This window comes from Rhinatrema bivittatum, chromosome 2, assembly GCF_901001135.1.
Source record: "Rhinatrema bivittatum chromosome 2, aRhiBiv1.1, whole genome shotgun sequence".
Lineage (NCBI taxonomy): Eukaryota > Metazoa > Chordata > Amphibia > Gymnophiona > Rhinatrematidae > Rhinatrema > Rhinatrema bivittatum.
In genome coordinates, this window is record NC_042616.1 from 99,536,630 (window position 1) to 99,549,276 (window position 12,647).

Genomic DNA, 12,647 nt, shown 5'->3' on the forward strand with positions numbered 1-12,647 from the left:
AAATTTTTACTAATAGGTCTAAAATTTCATTTTTTAGTTCCTTCAGAACTCTGGGGTGTATACCATCCGGTCCAGGTGATTTACTACTCTAAAGCTTGTCAATCAGGCCTACCCTATCTTCTAGGTTCACCATGATTTGGTTCAGTTAATCTGAATCATTACCTATGAAAACCTTCTCCAGTATGGGTACCTCCCCAACATTCTCTTCAGTAAACACCGAAGAAAATAAATCATTTAATCTTTCCGCAATGGCCTTATCTTCTCTAAGTGCCCCTTTAACCCCTCGATCATCTAACGGTCCAACTGACTCCCTCACAGGCTTTCTGCTACGGCCAACTTCTTTTCAAATTCTCTCTTAGCCTGTCTTATCAATGTCTTACATTTAACTTGCCAACGTTTATGAATTATCATATTTTCTTCTGTTCTATCCTTCTTCCAATTTTTGAATGAAGATCTTTTGGCTAAAATAGCTTCTTTCACCTCCCCTTTTAACCATGCCGATAATCATTTTGCCTTCTTTCCACCTTTCTTAATGTGTGGAATACATCTGGATTGTGCTTCTAGGATGGTATTTTTTTTAACAATGACCACACCTCTTGCACACTTTTTACTTTTGTAGCTGCTCCTTTCAGTTTTTTACTAACTATTTTTCTCATTTTATCAGTTTTCCCTTTTGAAAGTTTAGCACGAGAGCCATGGATTTGCTTACTGTCCCCCTTCCAGTCAAATCAAATTTGATCATATTATGATCACTATTGCCAAGCGGCCCCACCACCATTACCTCTCTCACCAAATCCTGTTCTCCACTGAGAATTAGATCTAAAATTGCTCCCTCTTGTCTGTTCCTGAACCAATTGCTCCATAAAACTATCATTTATTCCATCCAGGAACTTTATCTCTCTAGCATGTCCCGATGATACATTTACCCAGTCAATATTGGGGTAATTGAAGTCTAAAAGTCCAGAGAAGCACAAACCCTGCACATATAACAATCCACAGAAACACTGGTGCGGGATAAAGTTATTGCTTCCACACAAATAAGTATAAGTCAATGAATATTTATTCGATAACAGAAGGGGGACTTCAAGAGTATTTTGGTACAACTGATGGAGTTGCCATAAATGAACTTCTGTTATCGAATAAATATTCATTGACTTATACTTATTTGTGTGGAAGCAATAACTTTATCCCGCACCAGTGTTTCTGTGGTAATTGAAGTCTCCCATTATTACCGCACTACCAATTTGGTTAGCTTCCCTAACTTCTCTTAGCATTTCACTGTCGGTCTCACCATCTTGACCAGGTGGACGGTAGTATACTCCTATCACTTTAGTCTTCCCCAACACACAAGGGATTTCTAACCATAAAGATTCAGTTGTGATTTAGTCTCATGCAGGATGTTTATCCTGTTGGACTCTATGCCATCCCGGACATAAAGCACCACACTGCCTCCCGACTGCTCCTCTCTGTCATTGCGATATAATTTGTACCCCGGTATAGCACTGTCCCATTGGTTATCCTCTTTCCACCATGTCTCTGAGATGCCAATTAAATCTATGTCATCATTCACTGCTATACATTCTAATTCTCCCATCTTACTTCTTAGACTTCTGGCATTAGCATACAAACATTTCAAAGTGTGTTTTTTTGTTTGTATTTTCATTCTGCTTTTTAATTGATAGGGATAAGTTAGAATTTTTTATCTCAGGTGAGTTTTTAGTTACAGGCACTTGGACTACTTCTTATTATTGGAACCTCACTGTTGGGATGCCCTAATTCTAATGCATCATTAGTATCCTTTGAAGATACCTCTCTCTGAACCATGCGCTGCTGAGCGACTGTCAGCTTTCCCCTTTGTTCTAGTTTAAAAACTGCTCTATCTCCTTTTTAAAGGTTAGCGCCAGCAGTCTGGTTCCACCCTGGTTAAGGTGGAGCCCATCCCTTCGAAAGAGACTCCCCCCCCCTTCCCCAAAAGGTTCCCCAGTTCCTAACAAAACTGAATCCCTCTTCCTTGAACCATCGTCTCATCCACGCATTGAGACTCCGGAGCTCTGCCTGCCTCTGGTGACCTGCACGTGGAACAGGGAGCATTTCAGAGAATGCTACCCTGGAGGTTCTGGATTTAAGTTTTCTACCTAAGAATGGTATGATGTTTTTATGGTGCATTGGATTTTGAGATTGCATTGACCTTGCTCTAGTTAGCAGCAAATAGGTTTAAGTCTTCAGATAGATAACTAATGGGCGCTATAGGATAATGTGCTAACATTTTCTGTTTTGGGAGAAGGAGGTTTCACTTCAGAGTCTGCATATGATCTGGAAGCTCAAGCCTTAGTTAACTGTGAATATTCTGGCCACTCTGGTGCATTCTGCAGTCACATCATATGAATTGATTACTGTAGAACCTTGAATGTAGACATTCCTGTAATGCTACACATCTTACAAATTCTGTCAACTGTATATCCAATCTTAAGAAGACTGATTGTTGGTGATTCCATCATAGAAAGAAGTAGAGATGTGGATTGTTTGTATCTCTTCGGGCTTCGTTTTCGGGCCCCAGAGGGAAATTGTTTTTCCCTGCAGTTTTGTTTTTTTTTTGTTTTTTTGTGGGTCCCGATTTTTGTGTTGGTGCACACTAACCATAGTTAGCGCACGCTAACAAGTTTGTTTTTCATTGCCCCCGAACCACAATGAATTAGACAATTTTGTGAAAAACAAATGCACATCTCTGGAAAGAAGACAACTATATGAATGAGAGCTTTGTCTTGTATGGTGCCATGTTTATGGAATATGCTGCCGTGTGAGTTATCTATGTGCAGTTTTTGTATTTTTTTTCGGCGATCTGGCTGTTGTAAGCTGCTTTTGTTTTCTAAGAGAAAAACAGTATGGGGATGTAGAGGATCAAAAATGTAAGACCAGGGAAGCTGAAGGAAGCTTTTATTGATATGGAGTAATTTCAGCTTTTTCCATGTACTGTAAGTATTAGAGGCCCTTGAAGACTGACTAAGGGACTATCTGTTGATAATGGGAACTGCACTAGATTTTTTTTATATTCCGCTTTTCGCACGTTTTTTCAGCACTTCAAAGCGGATTACATTCAGGTACTGTAGGTATTTCCCTATCCCCAGAGGGCTTACAATCTAAATTTGTAGATGAGGCAATGGAGGGTAAAGTGACTTGCCCAAGCTTATAAGGAACGACAATGGGACTTGAACCCTGGTCTCCTGGTTCATAGCCCGCTGCTCTAACCACTAGGCTACTCCTCCACTCTGAGGTGAGATGGTATGTTTTTGGAAGCAATAGTGCATTCTGTATTTATTATGTGACATATTTTTCAGACTAGTGTAGTATGTTTAGAAAAGGCCATTTTATTCTGGTCAATAATGTGCTGGTAAGAAGTAATGATTTGTATTGATTGCTAATTTCAAGATGTATTTGACAGGAAGCTGGTATGTGTTCTTTAAACCATGTTCTACCACGCCCTGAGCAGCAGTGTCAAGGCATGCAATAATTTAACAGAAAAAAAAAATAGTCCATACATCTTAACCATCATTTGAGCAGGCTTTCTGTATTATAGAGAGATTAGTTTAGAAATGCTAATTTTAACAAATGACTCTGTTTAAGAGATATTGAGTGAAAAAAGGAATTTTTAAATCTGTTTGCTTTGGGGAGAAATTAAGTACATGTGCAAAGAAGAAATGTGGAAGAAACAAGCACTAAATGTATCCTGACCATGGTCTTTTTTTTTTTCCCCTCAATAGGTTGAGTGAACCCAACATGGCATCCATAAGTGGTCAGTTAGAAGAGTTATACATGACTAACAGCAGAAATGACATGAATGAGACTCTGACTGATGTTCTGATGTGCGCTTGCATCACTCCAGCCAGGATGCCGGACAGGCTCATGATGGAGCATGTCCTTTTGGCCAGCGTCCTGCATTGTACTGTCGGAATTGAGGTAATACTTCAGTTGATGATGAACTGACTGCACTTAACAAAAAGTTTGCATTGGCATTTGCATTGTTGATACGTGGTACTGTTTCCTTCAGAATTAGCTTTTTGAAAGAGCTTTTACTGTATCTGCAAACATTTTAGATTGCGAGAAGAAAGTCCTGCTGAAAGACCATGGTCGCCTGTAGTCATGCTTCACGTTTATCCGTGGGATGTCTGAATGGGGCTCTGATCTGGAAGGCACAGAACTTCCTGGGTTTACTTCGAAAGTGGTGCAAGTGCTGAAGCAGCACAAATACTCAAAATCTTTACGCATTATGACTTCAGGACTTAAATAAACATTGAAACAAAATTACTTTGTTTTAACTGCCAGTACAATGATTTAAACATTTTTTGCTAATACCACTGACTTATAATGAAGGTCAGAAGGAAAGGTATCCAAAGGAAATCATTATAGATAGTACTTTAATGATTTCCATCAGAACTTTGCCAAGAGGCAAATGTACTAATCCCAATTAAGTGTCTTTTGATCCTGTAGCAGAAACATTCACGGTAGAAGAAAAGCAGTTTAGGAGATACACTAATTTGTAAGTATTTAAGAGGCAGTGCACAAGGATGTGTGTGTAGGTGATGAATATATAGCAATGGAAAAACAAAAAATATAAGTTGAAATTTACAAGAATAAATTTACTTAAAAATTGAAAAACACATTTTAGTCCAGTATGTAAGATTGATATCCTGTAGACATTTTAAGCATAATTTTGATATATTCTTACTTCAGTGGTGGCCTTAGTGGTCGGTGGCAAACTGGGCAACTCCTCAGGGCCGGCACAAATAATAAAAATTAATAGTCAAATACTATAAAAATAGCATAATATTAATAAATCAGCAAATCAAACTAGTGATTATCTAGCCTAATATTTAAAATACAGTATCCATCAGTACAATTCAACAGACCCGTCAACTCCAATTAATCTGAACATCTCTTCAGCCATTTTTTAAACAGTCTAGGTTTGAAATTTCATGTATATGCAGACGATATACAGTTTTTGGTCCCGATCGATAATACCATAGAAGATGCTTTAGAACTTATAAAAATGTATATTTTAGCAATAATAAAACTACTTCAACAATTAAAGCTAGTTTTAAATACTGATAAAACTGAAATTTTACTGCTTGAATGTAAATGGCATCTGAGCAACATTCCACTATTGAATTTCCCGGGCAATGTAAAAATAAATCCATGTTTTAAGGTACGTGATCTCGGTGTTGTTATAGATACCGAATTTTCTCTTAAAAAACATATTTCAACAAAATTGAAGGACGGTTATTTTAAATTACTTACTTTACGTAGACTCAAACCATTCTTAGACTTTTCAGATTTTAGAGCCGTATTACAGTCACTTATTTTTGCTAATTTAGACTATTGTAATTCACTGCTACTTGGTCTGCCAATGTCCAGTATTTGTCCGCTCCAGTTTCTACAGAATGCAGCAGCACGAGTCTTGACCGGCTCAAAAAAGAGGGACCATATTACTCCAATTCTGATCAGTTTACATTGGCTCCCTATCCAAAACCGTATCCAATATAAGGTTGCATGTATAATTTACAATGTCATTCATGGAGACCACACAGAATGGCTAAACACATCAATAAGACTACAATAAGACACATCAATAAGACTACAGACTCTAGGCCTAGCTCTTTTCTCTCTGATTTTATTCAACGCCCAATCTCTTACCAAAAAAACACTAATCCTCAATGACCTTCTTCTGGACACTAATCCTGATCTATGCGCAATAACTGAAACATGGCTTAAACATACGGACACCGCACTAATAAACCAACTTCCAACTGAAACACACGATTTCTTTTCTATTCCTAGACAGAAAAAAAGGGGTGGGGGTATTCTCCTTGCAGTCAAAAAAGAGCTAAGACTTGCTCAATTCCCAATCTACTCTCCCTCAAAATTGAAGCTGGCTTCTTCAAATCTGAGCACCTGCAAATCATGCTAGTTTATGCCCCCCCAGGACTTCTGGACTCAGACGCCTCTCCCATTCTTGAATTAATAGCGACACACCTAAACCTTGAGTCTCCAGCCATTATACTGGGAGATTTTAACTTACATGTTGACGACCCTTCTCCTTCTACAAACTGCGAAACATTCCTAAATGCCATGACTGCCATGGGATTCATGCAGATAATCAACAAACCCACACACAGAGCAGGGCACATCCTGGATCTAATTTTTGTAAACTCAGGCATCTCTCACACAGCACCACCCATATGCAAATCGGTCCCCTGGTCAGACCATGCATTAATCTCTACCAGTTTTTCGCTGGCACAATCGATTAACAATCACGATCCTCAACTGCAATTTATCTACAGAAAACTTTGCTCATCCGATGAACTACACAAACACCTTGTTCCAGAACTACCTCTCATAGACATCTCTAATCCTAACTCAGCTCTCCACTCCTGGTCCAACATCACAGTATCAGCAGCAAACAAACTCTGTCTTCAGGTTACAAAAAAACCAAACCACAACTCCTCCAAAAGACAACCCTGGTTCAATGAAGAACTTCATAAACTTAAACTCTCCCTTCGACAAAAAGAAAGTAAAGCACCATCTCCGACTTCCCACTCGGCTTACAAATTCGCACTCCACATATACAAGAGCGCTACATTAAAAACAAAAAGGGACTACTACGCTCACAAGATACATCACCTCATCTTCGATTCAAAAGCCCTTTTCTCTTATGTTTCGAAGTTAACTCAAGTCAACCCTCCAGACATCCCTCTCAACCAAGCGCAAGAAAAAGCAGAGGAATTAGCCATGTTCTTCAGTAACAAAATAACCAAACTGCAATCACAGTTGAAACCTAATACCTTAGCGCCCTCCAGCGCATACCTCCACCCCTACAAAGGCATTTCCATACAAGCCTTTGAACCGATCGCAACTTCAGAGACCCAATCAGTATTAAAGAGAATGAAACCCTCATCCCACCCATTTGACCATATTCCTTCCAAACTACTGCTGCTAATACCAGATACCATCTCTAAAGCCCTGACTGACATTATCAATTGTTCCTTGGCACAGGGAATCTATCCAGATGACCTGAAAATTGCCTCCATCAAACCACTCTTAAAAAATCCTAATTTAAATAACAAAGACCCTTCCAATTTTCGCCCAATCTCCAATCTCCCTTTCATTGCTAAGGTAATGGAAAAATTAGTTAACGCCAGATTATCAGAGTACCTCGAAGACCACAATTTATTATTCCCCACTCAATATGGCTTCCGAAAATCCCTAAGTACAGAATCTCTTCTCATATCCTTAACAGATTACCTCATCATGGGCCTTGATAAAGGTCATGCCTACCTACTGATACTCCTCGACCTATCGGCTGCCTTTGATACTGTTAATCACTCCCTCCTCCTAATTCAACTAGCGAACATTGGAATAACAGGCTCTGCTCTTGCCTGGTTCAAATCATTCCTAGGAAACAGAGGATACAAAGTCAAAATACACAACAAAGAATCTCAGTTTTATCCTTCCTCGCTAGGAGTTCCGTAGGGTTCCTCACTGTCGCCCACGCTCTTTAATATTTACCTCCTCCGCCTATGTCAACTATTAACCAAACTGAACCTCAAATACTTTCTGTACGCGGATGACGTCCAGATCGTCATCCCCATCAAAGAATCCCTCACAAAAACTATTAAATACTGGGAAAATTACCTGCTACAAATAGACAACCTCCTCTCAAGCCTAAATCTAATCCTAAATTCTTCAAAAACCGAATTTCTTCTAATTTCCCCTGAAAACAATAACCTCACCTCAAATCCACCAACTGGCTATCAAACATCACAAGTAAGAGACCTAGGGGTTATCATTGACAATCGGCAAAATCTAAAATCTTTTATTAATCAAACTACCAAGGACTGCTTTCATAAACTTCACATCTTAAAAAGAATTAAACCACTTTTTCACTTCCATGACTACAGAACAGTCTTGCAATCAATAATCCTCTCTAAGTTAGATTATTGTAATTCCATTCTATTAGGTCTCCCGTCTTCTCACACTAAACCCCTCCAGATGGTTCAGAACACGGCGGCCAGAATTCTGACAAACACAAGAAAAAGAGACCACATATCTCCTATTCTTAAAGACTTGCACTGGTTGCCAGTTCACCACAGAATCTTATACAAATCCATTACCACCAGCTACAAAGCTATCCACCAACTCTCTCCGCTCAACCTTCAAATCCCATTTAAAAAATATACCTCCGCCAGACCAATCAGAGAGTCCTACAGAGACTCACTACAGGTTCCTCCGCTCAAAACCTTTCAGCACATAACTCTCAGAGACAGAGCATTCTCCACAGCAGGACCTACTCTGTGGAACTCCATCCCACCAGAACTGAGACAGGAACCCTGTCTTCCAACATTCAGGAAAAGACTTAAAACCTGGTTATTTATGAAAGCATTTCCAGAAACCATCTGAACCTTAATTCACCTTAAACAACTCTGACCACCCAACAGGTTAATCAAAAACTTTGCCAGGTTTGGGCAGTTTTCGTTATTCTGTTAAATTACTATCATCTCTTCACTGTTCCAAGTTGTATTACGTCCCTTTTATATTGTAACTGCTACTTTTTCTGTTGCACCTGTTAATGTTATTATTATTTTCCCTTTCTGCACACCTTGTTTATTGTAAACCGGCATGATGCGATCCCATCGCGAATGCCGGTATAGAAAAAACTCAAATAAATAAATGTACCACAGAGGAATCTACGATCGGCTGACAAAGGTCTCTTGTCAGTCCCTACTATCACATCGGCCAGGTTAAGCAATGTAAGAGAGCGTGCTCTATCTGTTGCAGGAACAAAGCTTTGGAACTCCCTTCCAACATACCTGAGACTGACTACAGATAAGAAACAATTTAAATCAAACTTAAAGACATGGCTATTTAAGTGTGCATTTATGGAGAATGAAAATTTAGATAAAAGCATGATACAATAATTGAACAGAAATAGCACGATATTTTTATTTTATTGTAAAGGCTACCAATATTTTAATTGCAGTTTTAAATCATTGTATATATTTTATAGTTAATTTTACAGTTTTGAGTAGAAGTCTATATTATGTTTCTAACAGCTATTTTGATTCTTATTCTGTGTAACTTTTAGCTGTTATTCTTTTATGAACTATTGTATTTCTTGTATCCTAATTTTGTAAACCGGTGTGATGGTTAGTCTGAGTCATCGGTATATAAACAACAATAAACTAAACTAAGTGAAGAAACCTCATGTAAATGCTTCTACAAAGAGCTAGGCCATTAGCTTTTTTTCTAAAATGTAGATAAGGACACAATAAGCAACCCAGAGCAATATTGGGAAAGGTGGGCTAAAACTTTTTTAAATATATTTATGGAGGGTGAAAAGCATGCATTTGTTATGGGCATGCACCTTGTTTTTGAATTCGCCTCCCCTGAATTTATTCTTCCGGTGTTTGTGCTGCTTTCATAGTGTAGCTCAGTGGTGTTCAGTGTTTGACTCTGGACTTCAAAAGTGCAGATCAGGCACACAACAAAGCCCTCTTAGAAACATGAACAGTGAAACATGGGACAGTCAAGCTGTAGTGTACTAATATTACCTAAATATAAAGCTAAAGGGGGATGGGGATTGCAGTACTGTCAGAATATGTGAACAGCTTCAAAGAGGTGGTAGAGAGTAGGGAATCCATTAAGTAATGCAATCTGCAGAAATCTGATTTTGTGGTGACTGCCCTGACTTTATCACAAGGTCTGAAACGTCTGATCAGCAGCTGCAACAAGAAATTCAGAGCTAGGAAGGGACTTGACAGTGCTAGAAATATAACTGCTGCTACAGCAAGAGCAGGTCATGGAAGTTGAAAGGCAGGCAGCACTACTGTCCGGTGATACTGCTCTCACCTTCTCCTGTAGCTTATTGATTATCAATGCAAAGTGACTATCAATAGGCACTTCCTCCCTCTGGACTCCCATGGCCTGCCCTTGCTATAGCATGGTATCATATCACACCAAATAGCAAAAGGGGCTACTTTACTGCAGGGAAGAAGAACTGGGACTCGGCACAGAAATGGGTAGTAATGTAATTACAAGTAGACTTGAAATAGGTGAGAGAACCTAGAAAGAGGAAGATGGTGTTGAATAGTTAAAATTCAGGAGAGAAAGGAACTGTTTTTTTGGGGGACTAGAGTGCTAGAAATTGCCTTATGTGCGGGTAAGTTCCACTAGCAAAGTGGGTATTTTGCTGCTTCCTTCATCTTGCTTTGGTGGAGGTACCTTCCTGCAAAAAAGGCACATTTGTGCCTGCATGGCAATTTGTGGCACTGTCATATGTATTGGAAAAAAAAAGATTAGATTTCCTACTACCCCTTTCCCTCCCAATTCACCAATCTCTTCAGTGTGGGTCCCATGATCTTAGATTTCATGAGTGGTTCCTTTGCAAAAGAAATGCAAGCAACCAGTACTCTCGTTGCATCATGGCATTACATAAATTTGCTTTGGAGCTTAGGGGTTGGTTTTATTATTTATGACGAGCAACTAAAAACCTCAAAAACTTTATATATGAAGTAAAAAAAAATAAAATATGGAGAGAAAAAGGGAAGTCTTAAAAGATCATATGTTTGGCTGAAGTCCTAAGTGAACTTGGATTAAAGCATTTTTGTAGTACTTCTGCTTTAGCTCTAATAGACAAGAATATGCTTAATCTGGAAATAAAATGTTTCTCAGTTGTGCTGGTTGTTCACAGGTGGGTGCCCATGTGCTGGAAAGTGTGGTGAAGAAGTTTGATGCCCTCTACCAGAATGGCACAGATGGCAAAGAGTGCGACAATCTGATCACCTTCATTGCTCATCTGTATAACTTCCATGTGGTGGAGTCCCTGCTCGTCTTTGACATCCTTAAGAAGCTGGTCGACACCTTCGAAGAAAGGGACATAGAGCTGATCCTGTCCTTGCTGAAGAATGTGGGCTTCTCCCTGAGGAAGGACGACCCGTCGGCACTGAAGCTGCTTATCAGCGAGGTCCAGAACAAGGCCAGTAACATAGGCAGCAAATTTCAGGATCAGTCCAGGGTAAGAATCACGCCTGGAATTACCAAATTACTGAATGTGGCTTTTGTTGTGCGGTGTTATGTGTAGTAAGGCTGAGTTGTATGCTCCAGTTACTACAAGGAAGAGAAAAAGAAACCAAAGTGCTGGTTATGGGAAATGTGTTCCTGTGCATAGTGATTGATTGATTGTTTGGCAACAGTAACATTTTTCTTTAATTTCTTGTATACCGCTGATGCAGGCTAACCACCTGTTCAAAGTGGTGTACAGATAAATGTAATCCTCAATGTACCATACACAATATATATATCCTGTAAGCCTCAAACAACACTAACAAACATTTAAAAAAAAGTTCCTAGTTGTGACTGCTGATATTCAATTAAAATTTCAAACACAAGTATACTGTGCCTCCTTATCCTTGCCCATATATTGTCTGATTCCCGGATCACTTATGTAATTCACTGGAAATCCCATTTCTTGTCTTGCTTGCAGAACATCAGGTAGTTAGCCTCCACTCTTATTTCTTCAGATGTGCTGTTCTGCAAAAGTTTGAGAAATGCATTGGGATAGAGCTAATGATATCCCAGTGTTTATAAGAAAAGTGTGCACCATATTCACTCTTGGCTGCAGCAGCAAGGGTGAATAATGGTTAAATAGAGAGAGAGAGTCCAACTGAGTTCAGTAGAATAAGAAGTGATGTGTTTATTTCTTTTATCTGTCATTGCTGAAACTGATTAGGAAATTTGTAGAATTATATAGCTATTTCCCTGCATAATTATAATTGCTTCTTAGTATCTAAACAGATGAATCCAGAACCAATGGGTTATGCACCTCTACCAGCAGATAGAGACAGAGCAAAGCTGATATCACAGTATGTATACTCCTGCAGTGACAATATTCATTGTCTCCCAATATTCTCTGTCTCCAGCAGATGGTGGACGTGCATCTCCCCACTGGGGATTGCTTTGTTTTAGAAGGAGAAAAAGAAGGAAAGTTAATTTGCCCCGCTCTCCTCCAATGATTCCAAATGGTCCCTCCCCCGGTTGAGATTTCTTAGAGTGATTTCCATGGTCCCTCAGATGAGAGCCTTGGTCAGGTAGGTAATTTTGAAAGCTGGCATGGACTTAGCTGTTAAAACAGCTGAAAAGCAGCAGGTGCAGGAAACTGAGCACGGCGGTGATGTTATATGCCCTCTTCCCCTGTAACCGGAGACCATCCCTTTACTCAGCTGGGAAGGCTGAGCTCAGGTAAAGCATAAAAAAAAAAAGACAAGACACAGAGAAGGAGGGTTTTTTGTAGAGCTTCCTCTGGTCTCTGTGCCTGGCACCATTCCAATGTTCGTTCCCCCCCCCCCCCCCCTTCCGAGGGAGGTTAAGGGACGTGGGCAACCTGGTGGGGTGAATGGCCCTTTTGGGCTAGGCCTCTTTCTTAGGCTTTTCTCTGTATGCTGCATGGTAGGCTGTGGTGGCATTTTCGCCTGCCTTTTTCCTGCGCGTTAGGCTGTCCTCTTCAGGACTGTCATTTCATGCAAGTGTGTCTGCTGTGCATCCAGGTTTTGCATTCAGTTCTTGGACGCTTAGTCTGATGCTTGCTTGAGCGTCCAGGT

At 39.7% G+C, this 12,647-nt stretch overlaps 1 protein-coding gene across 2 annotated transcripts in view; it reads left to right on the forward strand.

The window, feature by feature from the left end:
* Positions 1-12,647, forward strand: part of NOM1 (nucleolar protein with MIF4G domain 1) — a 66,418-nt gene that overhangs the window by 9,882 nt on the left and 43,889 nt on the right. For both annotated transcript variants that reach the window (XM_029588496.1, XM_029588497.1), the window contains exons 3-4: positions 3,759-3,954; positions 10,742-11,065. In XM_029588496.1, the coding sequence (XP_029444356.1) occupies positions 3,759-3,954; positions 10,742-11,065 (520 nt within the window). The remainder of the gene's footprint in view (positions 1-3,758; positions 3,955-10,741; positions 11,066-12,647) is intronic.